The sequence below is a fragment of the Chlorocebus sabaeus genome, chromosome 8 (assembly GCF_047675955.1).
Source record: "Chlorocebus sabaeus isolate Y175 chromosome 8, mChlSab1.0.hap1, whole genome shotgun sequence".
NCBI classification, from domain to species: Eukaryota; Metazoa; Chordata; class Mammalia; order Primates; family Cercopithecidae; genus Chlorocebus; species Chlorocebus sabaeus.
The window spans coordinates 71237686-71263107 of NC_132911.1; the positions used below are offsets into that span (position 1 = coordinate 71237686).

Genomic DNA, 25422 nt, shown 5'->3' on the forward strand with positions numbered 1-25422 from the left:
TTGAAGGAGAGAGCAGTTGCTACTTTATAAGATGAAAAAATACTGCTTTTGTAGTGTGATATTAATGTAATTAATAGTATTAAGGATGCCCTTAGAAATCTAAGCAGGAGGGTCTTGAGAACTTGGAAATATAATTTCAACTTGTGTTCCAAATTGTCAGATTCAATATAGCTGCTGTTTTAGTTTTGCTCTTTGGTGTAGGTAAAGCATGTGTTATTTTCAGATCTTGGGATAACTAGAAGTCTATAATGTTGATGTCTGTCTATATGAATTATCATTTCAACATTCCATAGTTTTAAGTGATGTAGTGTTTACCTTAAATATTAAGACTAGTTAGACAGCAAAATCTTCCCTAAAAAGTGGTGTTCATTTGTAATTCTGACATCAGTGGCCTATCAAGGTAACTTTCTTGAAGCTACAGAACATTTCACTTTTTTCTTTTCCTCCCTCTCTCCCTTCCTTCCTTCCCTTTCCTTCTTTCTTTTTCTTTTCTTTTTTTCTTCCTTCCTTCCCTCCCTCCCTCCCTTCCCTCCCTCCCTCCCTCCCTCCCTCCCTCCCTCCCTCCCTCCCTCCCTCCCTCCCTTCCTTCCTTCCTTCCTTCCTTCCTTCCTTCCTTCCTTCCTTCCTTCCTTCCTTCCTTCCTTCCTTCCTTCCTTCCTTCCTTCCTTTCTCTCCTCCTCCTCCTCCTCCTCCCTCTCTCTGTCTCTCTGTCTCTCTCCCATCCCCAACTCTTACTTTTACCCTCTTTCCTAGGGTGCTGATACAGAACATTTCAGATGGCTGTACTTATTCAAGATGATGTGTCCTCACATATAAGATCACATACTAATTTCTGTCCAGGCACGGTGGTTCACGCCTGTAATCCCAGCACTTTGGGAGGCCAAGGCGGGCGGATCACCTGAGGTCGGCAGTTCAAGACCAATCTGACCAACATGGAGAAACCCTGTCTCTACTAAAAATACAAAATTAGCCGGGCATGGTGGTGCATGCTTATAATCCCAGCTACTCGGGAGTCTGAGGCAGGAGAATTGCTTGAACCCGGGGGGCGGAGGTGGCAGTGAGCCGAGATCGTGCCATTGCACTCCAGCCTGGGCAACAAGAGTGAAACTCCATCTCAAAACAAACAAAACAAATTGCATATTAATTTTCTCGCCTAATTTGTGTTACTTTATTTTCTAAGCCCAGAACCTTAAGATAGCTTCAATTATACTGAAAAGATATGCAAGAAATGATAGATGGATTATATAGGAGTTGAAGTAAAAAGTTAAAGCTAATTCTATATGTGTTTTAAAGGACTTATTTAGTAACATCAATGATACATAGAATAAGTTCAACTGAATATAAGGATGGAGTATGAAGTAGCAAGTGCTAGGAACAAAAATGAATCATATAAGTTAAACATTTATTTGGAGATGAATTTATACCAACTGATTTTTCAGGAAGGTAAGTAGTTTAAAGTAACAACTATCAATGGTGAACATATTTATAGTTTTACAATAGGTACTTATAATAATCCTCTGAAATCGAATATAAAGTTTAAACAGAGATTTATTATAGGCAATATACTTTTTAAAGCATGTGCCTCTTAGGTTTTGAAAAGTACAACTGTAGTTCATCAAAATGTGCCCAAGGCACAAATACCATTTTACTCAGTCATTAGAAACTTTAGCATAATTGCTTAGTATAATCCAAAGAAAATATGAGCATTGACATCAGGGACTCTCCAATTTGTTAAGCAGTTGTTCCATAATTTTTGGCACCAAGATAATCCACATGTTGAAAAAGCAATTAATCATTGTTGTTGGTTATCAAGCTATGATTTTGGCTGTTTCCTCCCAAATGACCTGAAATGATAGAGTTCCTGATTGTATTTTCGTAATATTTTTTCTGAGATCAAAAGTTTAAGTATGCCAATCTGGTCACAGTTGACCTGAGTTTTGTGTTATTAGATTTCTAAAGTAGATTATAACTTTATGTTTACAAAGATAAATGGTATTTCTTCTGGTAGTATATGGATAAAAAGTTTAGAAACCTTTAGAAACCTATAGACTGATTATCTCAGAAGTAGTTACTTAAACTAGAATTTTGGCCCCAAGAAAGTAAATTTATTTGCTGTTGGAGCTTGTATTGAAAATAGGCCAAAATGAGAGAACACACAACTATACTTTCAATTTTCTAACAAGTATTTTATGAATACAATGGCATAGAGACATTGATTATTAAACAGTTAATGACATTATGATCTCATTATAATTTAAACAGAATTACACAAGAATGAGCAAAAATAAAAGCTGTCATTCTGTGTAGTATATCTTCCTGTCTTCAAAACCAGAACAGAAAACCACATTACTCACCATATAGGTATATTAAGTTATAGTTAAAACAATCCATAAATACAGAAACCTTGGATACTTAACAGTCTGTGTTCAGTTGAGTTTACTCAGCTACATGTGGATACAGTGCAGACTTAGTAATATAAATGAACTCTTCTCTGCATGCATGACTTATGCATCTGTACCTCATCACTCACAGAACAGTTTTTGGAAACTTTGAAACTCTGCAATATGCAGCACTCCAACCCTCCAACAGTTTCTCCGATTCACTGTAAAGTTCCTTATGCTCCTGCTCTCTTCTGTGTTTATTTTTAAGTGGATACTCTGTGGGGCGGTTTATTCTATTGTGCAATGCAGTGATTTTTCAAAGTCCTGAATACTAGGTAGTCATACTAATTTGTGACAACAATCTTCAGACTTGATCCCTCTAACAGAGCACACGATGTTTGGTCTCAAAGCTTATTTTCCAAATTGAGAACAATGGAGCGCAAATGGCTATTCTTCCCCTATTGGCTTTTTTGTTCTTGGCAGTACTTGTGTGGTGTGTTGTTAATCAATAAATAAAACATGCAGATTGAAGTACTCATATAACTGGACAGTGTAACATAAAAGTGGCACTACAGGTATATTGTACATGTCAACAATATATATAAGGTCATTTTGTTCACTTTTTGGAACTAGGACCTTGAGATATTAAAACAAGCTGGAAAATTTGGAACACCCTCAATTCTGGTATCTCACTGTCCTCCTTAACTGGCTCCAATCCCCATTCCATATCCAGTGACTTCTCACTCCATCTCTGCTCCAGCCTGGGCTTCTAGTTCTGCTCTGACTCATTTTATTACTTGGACATTGGGATTTTTTATGATAATTGACATTTCCTGTATATTATTACCAAAGAGCTTTGGAAATTATCTCTGAAAAATTTGAAACTGAACAAAAAACAGACTTCACTTGGGAAAAATGACCTTTTCAGCTTTGAGTAGGTCAAGGCTGTAAGATAACACTTTGCAGGAGAAGGCAACCCCAACTTAGTTTAGTCAAACCCAACTTAGTTTCTAAATGATGGCTGCAAATTGAACCCTGATTTCCTAAAAGCTCAATGTTATAAACTGGAACACTAATACCAAAAGTAATCATGAAAATAGATTAAAATGTAAAGAAGTGCTTAAAAATATTTGTAAAGGATCTCTTTAGTAAAGTAGCTACATTAAATAAAATGCAATTGCCTCATTCTGGGCTGGTATTGCCTGGGCTGGTTGGTTGCTTGAGGGGACATTGGTGGTTGTGTCTGTGGCATCAATTGACCCACTGCTTGTTCATTTTGGTTTATTGTCCCTACTCTAGAAGTAGCCCTTAATTATCTCAGCAGTTGTGATATGTAATCCCAAAGGTGGGCTCATGACCCATTAGATCAATCAGAGTGAAGTCAGAATCTTTTTTTTGACAATGAGCCAATATATTCTTTTTAAGTGACTTTTGTTTTGTTTTGTGGTTACTTCCAACCAAGGTATCATTACTGAAATACTGACACTTCTCAAAATGAGTCCAGTGAAATTAGGACTGAAAAGCTTTCTTTCCCTGGTAATTCTCTGTTGTAAGCAATAGGTATTTTTCATCCCACCAGGATTTTTTTTTTTTTTTTTGAGATGTCTCACTCTGTCATCTAGGCTGGAGTGCGGTGGCACGATCTCTGCTCACTGCACCCTCCACCTCTGGATTCAAGCACTCTCCTGCCTCAGCCTCCCGAGTAGCTGGGACTACAGGCATGTGCCACTACATATGGCTAATTTTGTATTTTTAGTAGAAATAGGGTTTTGCCAGGTTGGCCAGGCTGGTCTCGAACTCCTGACCTCAGGTGATCCACCTGCCTCGGCCTCCCAAAGTGTTAGGATTACAGGCATGCGCCACTGCACCCAGCATCTGAGATAATCTTAGTAAGTTTACCAGTGTCAAATTAAATGTGGATTGTCAAATTAAATGTGAATAACTGTATTCAAGTCAGGTCAACTTGGTCAATTTGAAGTCAACTCTTGATCTCAAATGATCCACCCACCTTGGCCTCCCAAAGTGCTGGGATTACAGGCACGAGCCACCGTGCCCAGCCTCCAAGATAATAAGTTCACCAATGTCAAATTAAATGTGGAATGCCAAATTAAATATGAATAACTGTATTCAAGTCTTGGAATGAAAACTGCTAATGTTTTCATGGTGACTTCAATGACTCCTTACTTTTTCATGTCAAAACTTTAACCATTTATTCATGTCTGTGAGAGAAACCTCAATTCGTTTTCCGAGAATGACTCAATATGATGCTGGTGTTGCTATATCTATCTGTGGCAGTAACTGCAGATTTTGGCTGTTCCTTGGGGGCAGATTTTTTTTTTTTTTTTTCTGTAGAGACAGGGTTTCACCTTGTTGCCCAGGCTGGTCCTGAACTCCTGAGCTCAAGTGATCCACCCACCTCAGCCTCTCAAAGTGCTAGGATTGAAGGTATGAGCCACCGCTCCTGGCTCATGATTTTTGTTTTAAAGTGCATAAAAATAGAGGTCAGGTTGTACTATCTGAAATTGGGGGGGGGGGATGCCTCCTTTAAAGGGACATAAAACAGACCAAAATGTTAATATATCAGCAACCAAGTATTTGAATATTAATTGGCTTCCGCATCTTAACCAAAAGCTGCCTGATTGCTAACTCTAACAAAACTCATGTTTTCTTTTCCTTGACCATTTGTAGCATGTGAAGTCACTGGTAAGTTCCTATTTACTTATTTGAGACAGGGACTCACTCTGTTGCCCAGGCTGGAGTGCAGAGGTGCGATTATGGCTCACTGCCACCTCAACTTCCTGGGCTCAGGTGATCCTCCCACTTAAGCCTTCCAAGTAGCTGGGACTACAGGTGCATGCCACCATGCCTGGTTAATTTTTGTATGTTTTTTGTAGAGAGATGGTTTTGCTATGTTGCCCAGGCTGGTATTAAACTGCTGGGCTCAAGTGACCCTCCCACCTCAGCCTTCCAAAATGCTGGTATTATGGGCCATGCTACCGTGCCCTGCCGTAACTTCATTTTTAAAGGTTTCTTACTCCTTGGCTCGTGTGGTCTCCTCTTCCTCTGCCCATTTTAAATATCTGATGTTTTCATGTTTCAGTCTTGGACCCTCTTCTCATTCTTTATTCTCCAAGGGTTATCTCATTTGCTGTCATCTAGGCTTTACTGCCAAATCTCTCAACAGGAAGCTCTTAGAAAAGACAATACAGTACATTTTTGCTCTGTTTAAAACTCTCTAACTCCCTAATGCTGTGAGGATACACTCCAGAATACTACCGCAGGATCTACCCTGGTCCTACCTCTGAAGTCATCTCTTGTCATTCCCCAAGTCCTACTCATATATATATGTGTATATATACACATATATAAATAAAAGATATGTATATCTTTTATTTTTTTGAGACAGGGTCTCACTCTGTCACCCAGGCTGGAGTGTAGTAGTGAGATCACGGCTCACTGCACCCCCAACCCCTGCCACTGGCTCAAGTGGTCTTCCCACCTCAGCCTCCCAAGTAGTTGGGACCACAGGCACGAACTACCACACCTGGGTATTTTTTTGTACTTTTGGTAGAGATGGCATTTCGCCATTTACCCAGGCTGGTCTCGAATTGCTGAGCTCAAGCAATTCTCCTGCCTTAGCTTCCCAAAGTGCTGGGGTTACAGGTGTGAGTCACCATGCTTGGCTCTACTTACCAATCTTAAGTCTAACTGAATCTCATTTCCTTGAAGGTTCTAGGTTCTTGCTTTCTACCTCTGAGCTTCTACATACTGCTGTACTCCCTGCCTGTAATAGTAATCACCTCCCTATTACTCTTGCTGGCTAATCCTTTCATATTTCAACTTAATGGTCAGGCCACATCCTTCAGGAAGCCAACTCTGCCAACCCCTCTTGAGGATATGCATTCCTCCCCAAGAGTCCCCAACACACTTTATTTCTCCCCTCATAGCAGTATCTTTAAGTTCTTGTTAATTAAGCTTTAGCCTCCAGAAGTTCTGTGAGGACAGTGGCCATGTCCAGCTTGTTTAGCATATTTCCAGAGAGTAACAGTCGCCTGTTCAGGAAAGGTATGTGATGAATATGTGAAGGACTAGATACCCTGTGCTAGGCTGTCTCTAATAAATATTTGATTTTCAGGAAAATAATTTATGGTACCACTCAGCTAATGTTTTGTAGGAACATTAACAGTGTTCCTGTTACATTATTAAAATAATTAACTGTTAAATTATATTTTACTTACAGACAGTCAAAAGAAGGGACAAATTGAAAAGTGGTTCTGACAGTATGGCAAGTGAAATGCTGAAATTCTTTGACTAATTTAGTTAGTCTAAACTCTTAAAAATAGAAAGTTCTAATAAATATATTTTCTCTCATATTCAGGAACCATAATGGATACTAGAAAAATATTGTGAATCTTCCCACAAAAAAATGAAAGGACAATTTCATTTTAAAGAGTTTTATTACAGGATGTTAATATTTAGGACACTTCAGAGCACCTTATACTTCTAATCAGATTTTGGGTAACTGGTTTTAAAGTGTTACTTGAATATTTTTCTCATACTGTCTTTCAGGTAAAGTACTTCTCAGAGACCGTCTAAGAGATGTTAATTTGATTAAACAGTTTATCCTTAATAACCTGAGACATCAATCCATGGATAGCTTCTATGGTAGTTTTACAGCTGGAAAACAAAACACACATCACATGATGTCATAAATTGAAAACTATTTCAAACACACAAGATCAGCCCCAATCCATCCATGTAACTCCAATGAGTTTGGTTTTATTCATACTTCTCAAACCACCCCAATCTGAAGTTTTCCCTTGTTATTTTATTAGTCTTCCACATGTCTTTTTAACCATTTCATTACTTACTAGAACTTTCACAAGAGAATGACACATAAAATTTGATACAATTGTTCTGTTTTAGAAGGTGAGTAAAATTATACAAACCTGTAATTAGAGATTGATTCCAATATTATATTACATTATAATCTGTTATTCCTTGTTTATTACTTGGGATAATTTGAAAAATAATTTTGAAGAATACTATTTTTTTCCTGAAATAATCACAAGCAATTGTCCTCCAACAATTAGAAGTCAAAGTTAGATTAACAGGTGAAGGCCTTAGATTTTAGAAATGATAAAAAGTATAAGGCAAAAAGCAATGAAAAAACCCCATCAATATTCAGAAGAGATGCAATTCTTGTAAAGCTACCGCAAAAAGGAAAATACTCTACTTTTGATTACTACTTCTGTTCTATTTCTTATATAATTGAAGACATTGCCATAGTAAAATTTTTGCTTCATAAGACATTGAGAAATAAATGTAGATAAACTGATAAATTACATACATAAAGACAGAGGAACAAAACACACACTCAAAGCAAGTATCTAAAATGACAACTAATGCCAATGAAAAATACTTTTTTTTGGAGACAGTGTCTCACTCTGTCACCCAGGCTGGAGTGCAGTGGCACAATCATGGGTCACCGCAACCTCTGCCTCCTAGGCTCCAGTGATTCTTGTGCCTCAGGCTCCTAAGTAGCTGGAACCACAGATGTGTGCCACCATGCCCAGCTAATTTTTTTTGTAATTTTTGCAGAGATGGGGTTTTGCCATATTGCCCAGGCTGGTTTCAAACTCTTGAGCTCAAGCAATATGCCTGCCTTGGCCTCCCAAAGTGCTGGTATTATAAGCATGCGTCACCATGCCCAGCTGAAAAATGCAACTTTTATGCAGGCCACTAGCTCTACCTTCTAAAAACCCACTGAGAAGATGGCAGTGAAATAAGGCTAACCCAAAATGACCTCCAATCCCAGGATACACTTCAGGTACCCTTTTCTCCTCTTTTCCCTATAAACCAAACCAGTTCTTAAAATAGATACCAACATGTAAGTGTGTATAGAAGTCAATGTAGTTCTCCCTTCCTTTCTGCCCCTAATTATTGCATTACAATTCAAATTTCTTTTCTTTCTTTCTTTTTTTGAGACAGAGGTTCACTCTTGTTGGCCAGGCTGGAGTGCAATGGCGCCATCTTGGCTCACTGCAATCTCCACCTCCTGGGTTGAGGCGATGCTCCTGCCACGGCCTCCCGAGTAGCTGGGATTACAGGCGCCCGCCACCACGCCTGGCTAATTTTTGTATTTTTAGTAGAGACGGGCTTTTACCATGTTGGCCAGGCTGGTCTTGAACTCCTGACCTCAGGTGATCTGCCCGCCTTGGCCTCCCAAAGTGCTGGGATTACAGGTGTGAGCCACTGTGCCCAGCCTAAAATTCAAATTTCTGTGAAAGTAAATGTTGTTAATCTATGCAACTTTGTATAGCCTATATATCTGAAGGTCCACATAATTATTTCATAAGTTATTAGAGAACATATCCCAAATTTGTTCCTAATAAAATCTTTGGTAGTAAAATTTGGGATACTAAATTACTGTTTTCGAAGCACAATTTAAGAGAGAGACAATCACTTCCGTAATATCTTAGGATTTAAAGCTTTATTGAATATTAAAATATTATAAATTTAAGAAATGCTAATTTGGCTGGGCGCGGTGGTTCATGCCTGTAATCCCAGCACTTTGGGAGGCCCAGGTGGGTGGATCACCTGAGGTTAGGAGTTCAAGACCAGCCTGGCCAACATGGTGAAACCCCATCTCTACAAAAAATACAAAAAAATTAGCCAGGCATGATGGTGGGTGCCTATATTCCCAGTTACCTAGGAGGCTGACGCAGGAGAATTGCTTGCACCCAGTAGGTGGAGGTTGCAGTGAGCCAAGATCACATCATTGTACCATTGTACTCCAGCCTGGGTGACAGAGCAAGACTCTGTCTCAAAAAAAAAGAAAGAAATCCTAGTTACTTACACACACACACACACACACACACACACACACACACACACTTTAAAGATCCACTGAAGGGCTGGTTTTCTTTGTTACACTTTCTAGTTGAACTTAGAAAAGGTGACTGGGAGTGTTCCATAACACTGCTTAGATCTTTGATTTAAGCCTTTTAATGTTCTTACCTGATGTATCCTAAATTTTCAAAGTTAAAACTTGTGTCTGACAGCTCCTAAAGTTTCCAAGAAGTTAATATTCAGGTACCATTCTAAGTCGTAACTAAGTTGAGCCATAAGGAATCTGAATCCTACTATTGTTTGCAAATTTTGAAAGAAAAAGAGTTAGGGGCAACAAGAATCTTACAGATTTACTCTTACCTGTCTCTCGTAGCTTTGGCAAGTTTGTCTTCTGATTTTCTGTCATGCGTTTCCAAACCCAGCATGAAACTCCCTCGTCCCAGCTGGGCTTCTGACTGCTCTAACTTTTCAGACAAATCAAAGACCTGACCAGTGGTATAGTCTGCATTCTGTGGGGAAAATGGTATTGTGTCACTATAAAACACAAGTCTACCATTTAAAAAATCTATTTTAATGTAAACTAATTTCCTACAAAGAATATTTCATTTGCAAAGAATTCCACTATAAAATCTGAGTGAATAGTCAGTGAGAAGAGAAATCAAATTACATTTGCAAATCTGCTTCCAAATTCAGGTAGTTCAAGTGTAGATAGATGTTTTCCCTTTTATAATTTCAAGATTACTTGGAATTTTTCTCCTTGACTGCTTAAATCTAATATTTGTTATTATGGGAGGCTTTCAAGTATACAGACCTAAGTCCAAGTTCTGGAAGTATGGCAGATTAGCTGAAGGCCTGAGGTATGCCTCCAGGTTCTCTTCTGAAAATGGTAAGGGAGTCGATAATTCCTACTTTAGAGCTACAGTGAAAATTAAATGAAGTAATGCATATAAAGTTTTTGGCACTGTCCATGACACCTAGTAAAGGCTTAGTAATATTAGCTAATTTTGCTATTATTTTTGTTGAACTTTTAGAATTAGCACTTATGACAATATTGATAAAAATAACATTTTAAAAGCTCTTCTGGGTCGGGTGCGGTGGCTCATGCCTATAATCCGCATTTTGAGAGGCTGAGGCAGGTGGATCACCTGAGGTCAGGAGTTTGAGACCAGCCTGGCCAACAAGATGAAACCCCATCTCTACTAAAAATACAAAAAAAAAATAGCTGGGCGTGGTGGCAGGAGCCTGTAATCCCAGCTACTTGGGAGGCTGAGGCAGGAGAATCACTTGAACCCAGGAGGCGGAGGTTGCAGTGAGCCGAAATTGCGCCATTGTACTCTAGCCTGGGCAACAAGAGCAAAACTCTGTCTTTAAACAAACAAACAAACAAACAAAAAATCTTTTCTGGTTACAAAATTAATAATTATACAAAAAAATTTGGAAAATGTAGAGCAATATAAAGAAGAAAACAAACACATTTATAATCTCTTCATTTAGCTTTAACCACAATTACAGAGCATTGCTATATGCTTACATGTATACCTACATTTGAAAAACTGTAATATTACATATTTTACCAATATTTTTATGGGGTATACTTTTTTAATTGTAGTCTAAAACACACAAAAAAATTTCACAAAGTTATTAAGTATACATTATATTTCTTTCCTAGATCTTCAATAGAAGAGTGTGAAGAGGAAATAAACTAGTTGGCAAAAAGTAGCATGTCATTCTATTTCCTCAGTTTGCAAGGAAAGATAGTCAGTCACCAAATAAGAAAAGTTATTTGCTGCCATACCAGTTCTTCCAGTGATTTTTACAAACTTAGTATTTTTAAAAGACGCAAGTATATTCATTTTGTCTGGATCTAAATGGTTTAGGAAACCAGTATGTTTTTCCTCCTACAGACTTGGAAAAAACCCTAAAGTTTATAGAGCTATTTAAGCCATAAAAATATAGGCTACCAGAAATAGTTATACTATTAAAATGACAATAAAAGATATCCAATTACATTTCAAATGTACAGAAAATGAATATAGTAAACTAATTTCTTAAATTAGAAAATAACTTAGGTTACATGCCATAATTAACTTCCTTAGCTGGGGGAAGAGATAAGTTGAACATATGTCTACATATTTGTTCTTAAAATGCTGCAATGTACTATACATAAAACAACAAAAAGGCAGAAATGTAATTTAACCTTTTCTTGATTATTAATGTCCTCATCTATGCAGTGCTGGAATACAGGGACAGACATTGGGCTGAGTAGGTAGATCTGCTTGCCTTATACAAAGGTTCAGACTGCTCTGGTCTTACAGTGTTTTCTCCCCTTGCCATCAGGTGTCACTTCTGGCTGCTATTAGTATACTTGCCTCTAAGGAAACAACACATATAAAGCACTTAGCAGTGTCTGGCACATAGGAAGCATGTAACACATATTTGCTATTATGATCATTCTCCATCCTAATTTGCTACTTCTGACTACTAAAGATAAGAAATAAGAACAAATGCTGGTTGCCATGGCTCATGCCTGTAATCCCAGCACTTTGTGAGGCCGAGGTGGGCAGAAGACTTGTGCCCAGGAGCTCCAGACCACCCTGGACAACATGGTGAAACCCTGTCTCTATGAAAAAATACAGAAAATTAGTCAGGCATGGTGGTGTACATCCCTGTAGTCCCGGCTACTCAGGAGGCTGAGGTGGGAAAATCACCTAAGTCCAGGAGGTCCAGGCTATAGTGAGATGTGATTGTACCACTGTACTTCAGCCTGGGCAACAGAGTGAGATCCTGTCTCAAAATAAAATAAAATTAAGAAAAAAAAGGAAAAAAGAAAAAAAAGAACAGAAAGCTTGTCAGAGTTGTATTTAAAATAACAGTAAATACACTGCTTCACTTGACTAGCCTAAAAAAAATTCCAGTACATAACAGGCTTAAGTGAAGTCTTTTCCCATGAATATAATGCACCAAATTAAAAAAAAATCATTTACTGAGGCTTTATTATATGCCAGACACTTTACTAATTGCTTTATATAAAGTAGCCCATTTAATTCTCTCAGGGTACTTAATGATGTATGTAGTATATCACCATTTCACAACAAAGAAATGCTTAGTCACATTAAATAACTTTCTGAAAGTTACTCAGAACTAGTAAAGTGACAGAGTTGTTTTCAAAGTCAATTTTATTTTTTAGTATAGATATCATTTATTATAGAAGAGACATGGAAATTTACATAATTAAATATTTCGGAACTTAAGTGCAATGAGCAGCTTCATGTTGATGGCATTTCAATAGTGATTTACTTCAGTCTACATACTTTCTAAGAATGTCAGCATCTCTAAATAAGAAATAATCTGGCTGGGCATGGTGGCTCACAGCCTGTAATGCTAGCACTTTGTGAGGCCAAGGCGGGCAGATTGCTCAAACCTAGGAGTTCATGAAGCCAGCTTGGGCAACATGGCAAAACCCTGTCTCCACAAAAAGATACAAAAATTAGCCAGGTGTGGTGGCTCACCCTTGTAATACCAGCTACTTGGGAGGCTGAGGCGGGAGGATCGCTCAAGCCTGGGAGGTTGAGGCTGCAGTGAGCTGAGATCGTGCCACCACATTAGCCTGGACAACAGACAGAGACCCTGTCTCAAAAAAAAAAAAAAAAATCAAATCCTTGGCCTTCCAGGTCAACTGAATAAACCTGAAGAGTGGCAAAGTAGTTCTCTACTTTGGTGCCTCCATATTCTGGGAGAATATGGGAGAATTTATCTCTAACTTTCACATTAACTGGCTGAATCCACCTTTTCCTTGAAAGCTCAATCCAACAGCTACTACCGTTGCTAGCAATGCTTTACCTTAAGATTTTTCTGGAAGTGTAATGCCTCCTTTGGTTACAGTTTCAGCTGTACTCCTTTCAACCAATACTCGATCAAAGAGCGTAAGAAACTTCTAAGTGCTGGTCCTGCTATGACTCCTGCTGCTGTGGCTCATATTCTCCAAACCCAGTTTATTTAATTCTAAATCCTGTGGTTCTGACCACTATATAGATATATACTGCGATGTGTCTCCCAGTATCTACTGCTTTAAAGTAATGCTATTCTGATTCCCTGTGGGAACCTCTCCTCACCCATTTTTAGTCCTTGAGCTCCTGAAGGAGTTTTCTATGATGTGGCCCAGCAGTAAAGCACTTGCTGTGGCCCTAGCCACTCATCAAGCTTATTCAGTTGGCCCACACCAGGCCTAAAGATAGGCATGTGATTAAGTAAAGCCAGTCAGACACAATGAAGTTTTGCCTGGGAATATGTGAGTGTGAGTTTGAGTATGTGTGTGTGTGTGTGTGTATCTTGATCTTCTCTTTGAACATGAAACTGAGAGGCTTGGAGGTCTAAAGCTAAAGCTGCTGTCTTGCTTTCACATGAAGCCTAAAAGTAGCAATAACTAAGATGAAATCAATGCTAAGAGAGAAAAAAAAAACCCAAGACCTCATAATATTGTTTGAATGAAAACTTAGCTGTGCCTGAGTTAAGGCATGAAATGAAAACTTAGCTGTGCCTTATTCCTCAACTTTGCAACTTAGACAATTCCCTTTCTTGTTTAAGCTAGTTTCATTAGGTATCCTGTTACTTGTAATCAAGAGTCCAAGCTGAGACACTTGACACACAAAAATCAGTATGTGTACTTTTTTTTAATCCATAAATCTCTTTATGGCAGGGGCAGATCTCACCCTGATCTGGACACTCTATTTGCTACTTAGACTTGGTCTCTGTGGGTCATGACACAGATCCTGAATTGGCCTAGCATCCTAATCCAGCTCTGGTGGTGCAGAATCCCACCCTAGCCCTGGTGTCTTGGCCAAGTCAGGTACAGCCTTTCTGTGAAACAGTGTTTGAGATATTAAAGGTCTATGGAGCTTAGATAAAATTCAAATGCATTCCTTACAAGTATAGTACTTACAGTAAGCAAGCTAGAGGAACTCAACGTATTCACCCAGTATTTATTCCACAACAGCTCGAGCAATTTGCGATCCAAAGAGGATTTAAAATATGAGACTTCTAAGGCATAATATCTATGAAATAAAAGCACAAAATTTAGTAAGTAAAAAAAAATATTCAACTACATTACATAAAAGTTATGGCTAGTTTTAAGTGAATTACACTTTATTCTCAAATATTCATGTTTTAGTTTTTATTCCAATAAGGCAAGAGCTAACCATGGTTTCCTCACACTTCAAGGGTTGTGGATCCAAATCTCCTACTAAACTTCTTGTTTTATTCCTTTTTTTCTGTAGAGTCCAGAAATTCCCAAAATGTTATTAACAACCAGTCAAAACTTCTGAATGACAAGTTTATTCCTGTTACTGAGTTGATAAATTAAGCCAACAGCACATAAACTTAATGAGCTGCCTCTCTAGAGTCAACTATAATTTTTGTTAGTCTCTTTAAAATAATAAAAATGACATGTGGATTCCATTATTCCCTTCCTAATTCCCCAGTTAGGACCTACTGCTTTTTGAAAAGCAAATTTTAAGGTAGGTCCTTAAGGCATCCAAAATAATTGCTCCCACTTTCAAAGGTGCCTAATTTATCATCAGGGCATAGTAAGGAAAAATCTAGTTAAATGTCTGAAAAATATATGTATTTTTAAGATGTAAACTTACATCTTAAACTTACACATGCTTCTGGTATCAATGGCTATAAAAAAGGGTAAGAGACATCTTTACCTTAAGGAACTCAACATTTATATGGGGGATGTGGTCTAAACCCACAAAAAAATTAAATATGAAGATATACATTGAATAACAATAAGTGATGCTACAGTGCTATATAAAATGAATCACCTACCAACTAAAGGTTAGAGATTAATAAGTATTCTTTATATAGAGGAGCTCAAGTGATCACTTGGAGCTAGAACTGCCTGAGAAGCCTCAGGGAAAAGGCAAGGTGTAGGGTAACCATTTTTGAGTCTATGGTACAGATATGTGGAGAGCAAGGAGGGCATTAGGCAGAGAGCATCAACACACAAAAAGGAAAGACATGTAAGGGATAATAAGGCAATGGGTTTAGCTGGAAACTTTAGCAAGAGAAGAATTATGTGAGGGGAAGCTAGAAAGCTATGCTGGGGTCTAGGTGGTGAAGGATGTTACATAAAAGGTTAAGAACTTTTTTTTTTTTTTTTTGAGATGGAGTCTTGCTCGGTTGCCCAGGCTGGAGTGCAATGGCGCAATCTCGGCTCACCATAACCTCTGCTTCCCGAGTTCAAGCGATTCTCCTGCCTCAGCCTCCCAAGTAGCTGGGACTACAGGCACCCTCCACCATGCCCAGCTGATTTTTGTATTTTTAGTAGAGATGGGGTTTCATGATGTTGGTCAGGCTGGTCTTGAACTCCCAACCTCAGGTGATCTGCCTGCCTTGGCCTCCCAAAGTGCTGGGAGCCACAGTACCCGGCCAAACTTTGGGAGGCAGAGGCAGAGGAATCACTTGAACCCGGGAGGTGGAGGTTGCAGTGAGCCAAGATCGCGCCATTGCACTACAGCCTGCACAAGAGCGAGACTCTTGTCTTAAAAAAAAAAAAAAAAAGAAATTTAAACTTTATCCTGTAGATACCTGGGACTCTTGGAAGGTGCTTGAGTAGAATGGAAGGTACTTGAGTACAGTAATAATACAGTCAAACGGGTGTTTTATAGAAGCCTGGCTGTGGCAGTACCATTGGGAGATGTTACAGGAGAGAAACTAGAGGCAGGGATTCCACAAAGGAAGCCACTGCAGAAGGGCAGACGAGAAGAGAGAGAGGTTCAGACTCAGAGGTTAGTGGTGCAAAAGATAAAGACACATGGGCACCCTTTTAAAAACAGACTGCTTTTTCTGAGCCACATCTCGCTCTGTCACTTAGGCTGGTATGCAGTGGCACAATCTGGGCTCACTGCAATGTTTGCCTCCCAGGTTTAAGTGATCATCCTGCTGTAGCCTCCCGAGTAGCTGGGATTATAGGTGCCCACCACCATGCCCAGCTAATTTTTTGTATTTTTAGCAGGGATGGGGTTTCACCATGTTGTCCAGGCTGGTCTCGAACTCCTGACCTCAAGTGATCCACCCACCTCAGACTCCCAAAGTGCAAAAATGTTTACTGATTAAAGTTCAGCAGTGAAGAAATAAAACATAATAAATTAAAGACATCATGCTGGGCGCAGTGGCTCATGCCTGTAATCCCAGCACTTTGGGAGGCTGAGGCAGGTAGATCACCTGAGGTCAGGAGTTCGAGACCAGCCTGGCCAACATGGTGAAACCCTGTCTCTACTAAAAATATAAAAATTAGCTGGGTGTGGTGGTGCGTGCTTGTAATCCCAGCTACTTGGGAGGCTGAGGCAGGAGAATCACTTGAACCTGGGAGGCAGAGGTTGCAGTGAGCCGTGACAGCGCAACTGTACTCCAGCCTGGGCAACAGAGTGCGACTCCATCACACACACAAAAAAGAACATTTTTGGGCTGGGCATGGTGGCTCATGCCTGTAATCCCAGCACTTTGGGAGGCTGAGGTGGGCAGATCACGAAGTCAGGAGATCCACACCATCCTGGCTAACACGGTGAAACCCATCTCTACTAAAAATACAAAAAATTAGCCGGGCGTGGTGGCGGGCGCCTGTAGTTCCAGCTACTCGGGAGACTGAGGCAGGAGAATGGCGTGAACCTGGGAGGCGGAGCTTGCAGTGAGCCGAGATCGCACCACTGCACTCCAGCCTGGGCGACAGAGCGAGACTCTGTCTCAAAAAAAAAAGATCATTTTTGAATATTCTAGCAATTCTAGGTTCAAAATTCTAGTCTTTAGCAATGTAGGCTGCCAGCAAAGTAGCTATCCCTCTTTGGTAGGCTCATATTTCAGAGTGGCAAGGTAAGGTATTAGACAAAAGAAAGTTATTTAAGGCTTCGTATGCAACAAGATCTTTTAAAAAAAAGTTATTTAAAGAAGACAGAAGGATAAACTAATGAAATAGACAAACAGGGAAATTAGATCTGTTTGAATACAGAAAACATAAAGTATCTCAATCTTTTTTGTTTCAAAGTATAAACCTTTGATACCACTGCAACTCAATATAAATAAAAAAAATTGAGAGTTCCTCTGAAGATTAAAGTATCACAGCAAAGGTGTTTCCAGGCTTAGGAGCAAGTCTCTCAAACAGGAATTATTTAAATTCCTTTTAATAGAGCAAATTAAATAATTAACACTAAACCTCTATCTGAATATGTATTTTTTCTATAACCGGGCACGGTGGTGTGCCTGTAGTCCCTGGGCAACCTAGTGAGACTCCATCTCAAAAAAAAAAACAGAAACCAAAAAACAAAGGAAGAGAATTATATTTACAGAAATATGTCAGAGATTATTGAAAACCACATATATTTAACAATTCAATTTTAGAAATTCTAGAATTTTCTAAGAACCTCTAAACAGAAAAATAAGAGCAGTAGTAGCACATGGGTAGCCAAAGTATTCTTTGAAGTTGGGATAAGTGGTACAGAGAAAAGGGGGCACTAGATAATCATTTATAAGCAGTAATTTTTTTTGGTGCCCACTCTTCTATGTGGCATGCCCTGTTTCAAATCCAAGGATACAGCAGTAAATTTCTGTTCACATTCTAAAGGGGTCAGAAAAAAATATGTCAAAACATATCAGATGGTTACAAGTGCTAAGAAGAAAAAGCGGGGAAAGAGGAAACAGAAGGTGTTATTTTACATAGATAAAATAGTACATCATGATCATGCCTAATGAACTAATGAACATTTTCTATTAGGACGACCCTGTAAACAGATACTCAATGCTTAAAGTAGTTAAGTGAGCCACATGGAAATAAGAGTGTTCTAGGCAGAGGGAACAGCAAGTGCCAGTGCCCTGAGCCATAAGCCTGCTGGCACATTTGACAAACCATAAGGAAGTCAATATGGCTGGATTGCAGACCAGCAAAAGTTCAGTGATAGAGTTGTGTAGTCTGTGATAAGGACTAAGGATCTTGTTCTTGGTGAGATGGGAAGTCATTCTGAAAAGGAAGAGTATGATCTGACTTACAGATCTTAACAGAATCAGTCTGGCTGAAAACAGAGCTTTAAGAAGTGAAGGGCACAAGTAGAAAGACTCGCCAGAAAGCAAGTGCTTGATTGAGGCTCCAGATGGCAGTGGCTTGTGTGAAATGATAGTAAGAGAGGCGGTGAGATATTTTTAGAAGGTAGATAAGACTGTCCCCATTGACTTCTTTAACATTAAAAAAATTTAAGATATAATTCATACATCATAAAATTCACCATTAAAAAAAGTATGTAGGCTGGGCATGATGGCTCACACCTGTAATCCCAGCACTTTGGGAGGCCAAGGCAGGTGGATCACGAGGTAAGGAGTTTGAGACCAGCCTGGCCGACATGGTGAAACCCTGTTTCTACTAAAAATACAAAAATTAGCTGGGTGTGGTGGCATGCGCCTGTAATCCCAGCTACTTGGGATGTTGAGGCAAGAGAATTGCTTGGACCCAGGTGGTGGAGGTTGCAGTGAGCCAAGATCATGCTACTGCACTCCAGCCTGGGCAACAGAGCAAGACTATGTCTTGTGGGTCGTGGGGGAAGGTATGTAATACAGTGGTTTTTAGTAAGAATTCTTATACTTTATAACTTTAACTTTTTAATATGGCTTCTTTAATCTTTCAAATCTTTCAAAGATTAGAAAGAATCTTTGTTCAGTAGAAATTATATATTTTGAGGGCTGCAGACATGCTAGTGTCAGCTGGCCCTGAACCCATCTTTATCTTGTCATAATTTTATATAGGCCAAGTATCTTGTACATTGAAAAAATGTTTAGGTTGTCTAAAAGGCAAATGACATGCTAGTTTGAAACATTAATAAAAAATGCAAAAGAAAAAAATTAAAAAATGCAAACATTCACCTAAATTCATATACTATTATTGTAAAAGCTATCATGAAATGTATTTTGTGCCTTTTTTCTCATCTGTAAAATAAGGGCCTTGGACTGGTTGATATCTATGGTTTCTTTCAGCCTCCTGAGTGCTGGGACTATAGGACTGTGCCACCTCATCTGGCTAACTTTTATAACATATTTTGTAGAGATGGGGTCTCACTATGTTGCCCAGGCTAGTGTTGAATTCCTGTCCTCAAGCAATTCTCTCACTTTGGCTTCCCAAAGTGCTGGGATTATAGGTGTGAGTCACCGTGCCTGGCCCAGATATCTTTTTAAATTACTTACTGTTTGCAGTGTACACCAAAATCTTCTATTTTATTAAGTGGGATAGTCTGGTACTCAGAAGGTCCTTCATCAGGAGGTTTGTAGCCCTAAACAAAAATGAGGCAAACAGAAGATTAAAAAAACATATATATAAATGAGAAAAACATCATGTTTTCTATGCAGCTTTCTAATTATAGGATTATTAATTTTGGGAGGCAAATACTTAACATGAGCATTCTAATAAAAAAAAAAAAATACTGTTTCTACTTTCCCCCTACCCTGTTTGGTGGCTGTAGGCTGGATTTTGCTTACAGATTTATTTTTCTTCTCCTTAGGTGATGTACTTTTGTTCTAATTAACTATTTTAGATTGCAGGCTCCTGCCAGGGAAGGAAACAGACCTATAGATTTAGCTCGTTTTTTCTCTAGTACCTGTCAGAATGCCACAGGCACACAGATAGTTATTAAAGACTGCTTTCCCAGTAAAATTAACAATATATAACATAAATGTATTACCCTTTGCTAGGGACAGCTTGTGGTAGTTTACTATTTTGTAAATATTATTAAATTGTTTTAACAAAAAGAGATATTGCTAATGTCTTTAATAATAAGTCAAATATTTGGAATTTAAAACATGTAAGGACTTATAATTTTAAAAATTACTAAGCATTCCTACAGTCCCAGCTACTTGGGAGGCTGAGTTGGCTTGAGCCTAGGAGATGAAGGCTGTAGTACACTATGATCATGCCTGTGAACAGCCACTGTACTCCAGCCTAGGTAACACAGTGAGACTCTATCTATCTCTTAAAAAAAAAAAAAAAGTTACCTTTGGGTATGTCCTAAAGGCGCCAAGATTCACTTTCCCCGCAGATATTGTTCTTGTTGGATCAATCTATAAGAAAGATATATTTAATATTTGCTGATATAAAACTGTATGCCTTTTATTGAAACATTATAAACCTAGAAATATATATACATATAACACTATATACATACACAATAACCAAATAAGAATAAACAAACCAAAAAACCATAAAAGTTCAGTAAGAGGGTAATATAAGTGTCTCACAACTAACTTAGAGATTAGAATTATTATAATATTTAAGAATATTATTTGAAGGTTTGCTCATCTCTTTTTAAAGTTTTCTTTTTTCCTTTTAAGACATGAATAATTCCTACCTTCCTCATAAAACTGGATTGCACTTAAAACACCCTGAACATAATAAGAGCTGCTCTAGCAATTCCTGCTTATCTCAGATCAGTCAACACTGATTGAATGCCTATGATGAGCTGGCACTGAGACATAGATGCTATGACTATCCACATTTTATAGGGGGGGAAGTGAGATACACAGTGGTTAAAAACACTTGCTCAAAGTCCCAGCTTCTAGGAGATGGAATTCACATTGAAACCTAGGCAGACTGACACCAGAGCAATTTCTCTTTACTACACTGTTATTATTTCTCAGTATACTTGCTTCAGCAAATCTTCATAAAGAACTTAATTAAACTAGTTTTAAAATTCTTACCACCACTGCTACAAATGGTTCCTGGAACTGCTGATTGAGCATCTGAGTACTAACATCAATCCCAGAAAGCCAGCAGCCATAGCCAGGGTGGCTATGATACCACCCGATTGCATTTTCAAGGCGGCCAACCTAACAAATGAAGGGGCAAAAAAGTTTAAGATTACTCTTTAATTAATTTACAAGGTACCAGTACAATAAAGGTAACCAGTCTCCTTCCCATCTCTTTCTCCTCAATCACCCAGTTTTATCAGCCCAGATGTGAAATCTATAGGCAATTGCTTACCCTTAGAGATATTCTTTGTATACAGAATACATATTCTTTGCATATATATAGATTGATAAAAAACACACACAGTAGCATACCACGTAACAATAATAATGTTTTACACTTTGCTTTTTCACTCAATAAACTGCTTTGGAGTTTGCTTCATATAAGTCATCAATATACGTGACGGTTACCTTTTCTTCTTTCTTTCTTTTAAAGGCTGCCTGGCAGTCCACTGATGGGATATACCATAATTTATTTAGCCAGTTTTATACTCAGGAACTGAGTTAGATTGTTTCCAAATTTTTAATTTTAAACTCATATCTGGTAATAAGTGTGAGAGTTTATTTTAAAAAAAATAAAATCCATGCCATAGACCGGGTACAGTGGCTCATGCCTGTAATCCCAGCACTTTGGGAGGCTGAGGTGGGTGGATCACTTGAGGACAGGAGTGTCCTGGCCAACACAGAGAAAACCCGTCTCTACTAAAAATACAAAAATTATGGAAGGGCATGGTGGCTCATGTCTGTAATCCCAGCACTTTGGTAGGCCAAGGTGGGCAGATCACTTGAGGTCAGGAGTTTGAGACCAGTCAGGCCAACACGGCAAAACCCATCTCTACTAAAAATACAAAAATTATCCAGGCCTACTGGTGCACGCCTGTAGTCCCAGCTATTCAGGAGGCTGAGGAGGGAGAATTGCTTGAGCCCAGGAGGTGGAGGTTGCAGTGAGCCAAGATCATGCCACTGCACTCTAGCCTGGGCAACAGAGTGAGTCCCTGTCTTGAAAAAAAAAAACAAAAAACAAAAACAAAAACAAAAAACCATGCTATAAATCTTATCAGGCTTTTAATCTCGTACATTTTACATATAAAGCATTAAAATTTAAATACAACATTTCCTATAAAGGGGATAATTTTAAGTCTAGAAACTCAAAAGTCACCTTGAGACTCTAACTTGCACTTACTACACTATAAGAAACAACATTTTTACCTGCTTGGCATTTTCTATGTATGCAGCCATGTATTCATATGCAGCAGCCTGAGCATTTACTCGGGTTTCAGTGCCCTCCACAGGCAAAGCAAAGCTGTCCATAATGATCATGGTTTCACCATCCACCTTTCCTAGCATCAGACCCATCACTTCCAAGTTGCCTCCTGATCTGGCATGCATCACCATCTTCAGTAGAGCCAATGCTGAGATTTTGCAGTACTTAAAGTAATGGTGACTGCAAAACAAAATCACAATGTAATTAAATTTCTTATATAAAGTAAAATTTCAGAAAAGTTTTTATGAAGATAAAGAGTAAGTATTGAAGGAATTTACAGCGATGGAAGGGGAGTGTAGACTATGGGGAGAAAAAGTAGAAAAGGACAGTTTTTGCAGGCTGGAAACAATAAGTATGTTATAGTCCTGCAATGTATCCCCCTTGGGGGAGGGGAAAAGTCTGAAATAGTTTTTTAATATGCTATTCAAATAAGGGAGTAACATGACCAGTTCAATAGACTTTTTCTCCATTAATCTGGAATCACCCAATCTTGGATTCTGACTGCTTGGATGGTTGTGCCTAACTGTTCTGAGGCCTAACCTCTGGCCTAATGGTTAAGAATGTGGGTTCTGACATTCATCTGCTAAGGTTTGAATCTTGACATTGCCATTCCCTAGCTGTGGTATTGGGACAACCATGTAATGTCTGTGCCTAGGTTTCCTTTTCTGTAAATAGGGATAGTCATAATTGTTATTAGGATAAAGTAAATGAAATAATGTATATAAAGTGCTTAGCTTAGCACCTTACACATACTAGAACCCTAATAAGTGCTAGCTGTTATCAGCATTATTAACCTGTCTCTTAACCCTACTCTCAAAGAACAGAGTGTTGAAGGGTGGGCTTCCCTGTTATATCAGCCTCAAATTAAAAAGTAGCCATAATATCCTAGTCTTCTATGATCATTATTTCAGAGTTGGTCATCAGTGAATTAAACTCTTGAATAAAATTACATTTTGGTCTCATTAGTGCAGCCCAAGACAGCTAGGATGAATATAATTAGAGCCACAATTAGACAGTGAAGCAGGCCGACAGTTTCCAAATATTTAAGAGTACACAAACCTAAAATGCACAACCTGCTACAGAAACAAGCAGACAACCAAGCAACTTAAGCAGCCTTACAGAGCAGTCAGTCAATGTCTCTACAAAGCCTTTTTAGATGTCTGCCCAGAGAAAGAATCCAAATTTAACTCCTAAGCTTTGCCAGATTTCAACCAAAAGCTGAAAAATGTGTAGACCTTATGTTGGAAGTCAAGACATGAATCGAAATCTTGGCTTCTCCCTTTACTGGAGAAAAGAAGAAAGACAAGTTACTGTGCTCCTATTACATATATTCTAGACGACTCTTTTTATACATTATCTCACCTAATCTCTATGACAATACCAATAGGTAGGTCTTATTTCCATACTATGACAAATGAAGATGGATAAGTAAATTTCCTAAGGTCAGTCAACTAGTGACAGCTGTGAAGTTTGATCTTAGGTCTGACTATTGCTCAGCTAAGAGTTCACTTATCTCAGTGTGATCATAAATTACATAACGTATTTGCTTGTTTTTTAATTTGTAAAAAAAGGATGGATATACTGTACTGGGTTGTCATAAAGATTAAATGACGTGGAAATCTCTAGCTAGATGCTTCCGCAATTCACCATTGTGGAATCTGAATACTGAGAGACAAGGCTAGCTTTGTAAAAAAAACTGTGAGGCAGTAGAAGTATGTCCTCTTGTTGACCACAGCTCTCATTTCTATCTAACCATTAGCTTTTGTGCTCCTTTTACTCTCTCTCAAACATAGCCCGTAATAATTATCTTTTCCTGAGAGCAGGAAATCTCTCAGGAGATGCTCTCAGGAAAACATAAATATTATGGGTAAAGATCCCTCGACTTGTCACCACTCCCAGGGAAAAATGGGTATTGTTGAAGGGCAAAAAGTCTTAAGCTCTATTTTTAAAATTTCTGGCTTATGGGAACTGATGGAGTAACATTGTAGAGACCAGGTAGAGCCTCCGTGTGCCTCCGAAATAATTATCAGCAATCAAAAAACTATTATAGACCCAGGCCTCACGCCTGTAATTCCAGCATTTTGGAAGGCCAAGGTGGGAGGATCGCTTGAAGGCAGGAGCTCGAGATCAGCCTGAGCGACACAGCGAGGACCCACCTCTATTTAAAAAATAAAATAAAAGAAAATAGCTCATAGCTATTTTTGAGACCTTGAGCTGCTGACTCGATTTCTGAAAACAGCTGCGGTCCACAGTAAGGGAATAGCTGAAGACTCAAACAAGGTGCATGTCGACACTGGGTTCAAGGCAGGGTGTGCGGCATATATGACAATACGGATGTTCAGAAGTGACAACTTAAATCACCGCTTGTTGTTCTCCCCTTACATCATCCGGGGGTAAATGGATTAAAGTGACAGAAAGGGGAGTCAAAGCCCCAGCGGAGGGCTTAGGCTCTACTTGCAGATCCAAGGCGCATATTCTGTCTCCCTCCCCGTCGGTGAAAGCTCTTCACCCCTTTCACCTCCCTCTCCCTCTGGGTCTCTTAAACTCCCGCCAACCCTTCCCTCCCCTGCGTCTCGCCAGGGACCTCCTCACTCCTTAGTCCAGGGCTTCGCCGCCAGGATTTCTTGCTGCTGTTTCTTGTCGTATTTGTAGATTTCATCGATACTCTGAGCTTCCTGCATATTGTTGGCCAATTCCCAGGTTTTCTGAGCCATACCGCTCCCGGACGCCGCCATTGCAGAGAAAGCGGAGAAGTTGTCGTCTCTACAACCAAGACGCAACTTTACCTCGCTAGGTCTCCGGGTGTGGGCCTTGACCCTCTGCACCACGGGAACAAACTCTTACCTAGACTCTCGGGGCAGCCATGACACCTAGAACCGGAGGTGAACTTGGTAGAGACCATTCAGGGAAGACAGGGACCTTTCCGGGACATGACGATATAAGCAGCAGTTACAGTAATAGGGAGAGACGAATCTTCTTGTGGCTTAAATTAGAATATCTTGTCTCGGAAAATTGTATGTGTGAAATAGAACAAACAAAATTATAGGGTATGGGAATGGTATAGTCTTCCGTACCGGAAGAAGGGCATGTAACGTTATTCCAGAAACTCTTATTTGCCTTCTCTGCTTGTACTGCGCAGGCTCGGCCTCC

General features: G+C 39.1%; 1 protein-coding gene across 4 annotated transcripts; it reads right to left on the reverse strand.

Moving 5' to 3' along the window:
* Nucleotides 1-6819: 6819 nt before the first annotated feature.
* On the reverse strand, nucleotides 6820-25219 carry COPS5 (COP9 signalosome subunit 5). Of its 4 annotated transcripts, none has more exons than XM_038000444.2 (8): nucleotides 25117-25219; nucleotides 22218-22452; nucleotides 20961-21089; nucleotides 20259-20324; nucleotides 19455-19540; nucleotides 14173-14284; nucleotides 9594-9742; nucleotides 6820-7058 (listed from the first exon to the last, which is right to left on the reverse strand). In XM_038000444.2, exons 2-8 carry the CDS (start codon nucleotides 22401-22403, stop codon nucleotides 6974-6976), a joined length of 813 nt encoding a protein of 270 aa, XP_037856372.1. In that variant the 5' UTR covers nucleotides 22404-22452; nucleotides 25117-25219; the 3' UTR covers nucleotides 6820-6973. The 4 variants fall into 4 exon arrangements, with proteins under 4 accessions (XP_037856372.1, XP_007998988.1, XP_037856371.1 ...); XM_008000797.2 differs by having other exon boundaries at nucleotides 24865-25166; XM_038000443.2 differs by having other exon boundaries at nucleotides 24857-25127.
* Nucleotides 25220-25422: the final 203 nt, after the last annotated feature.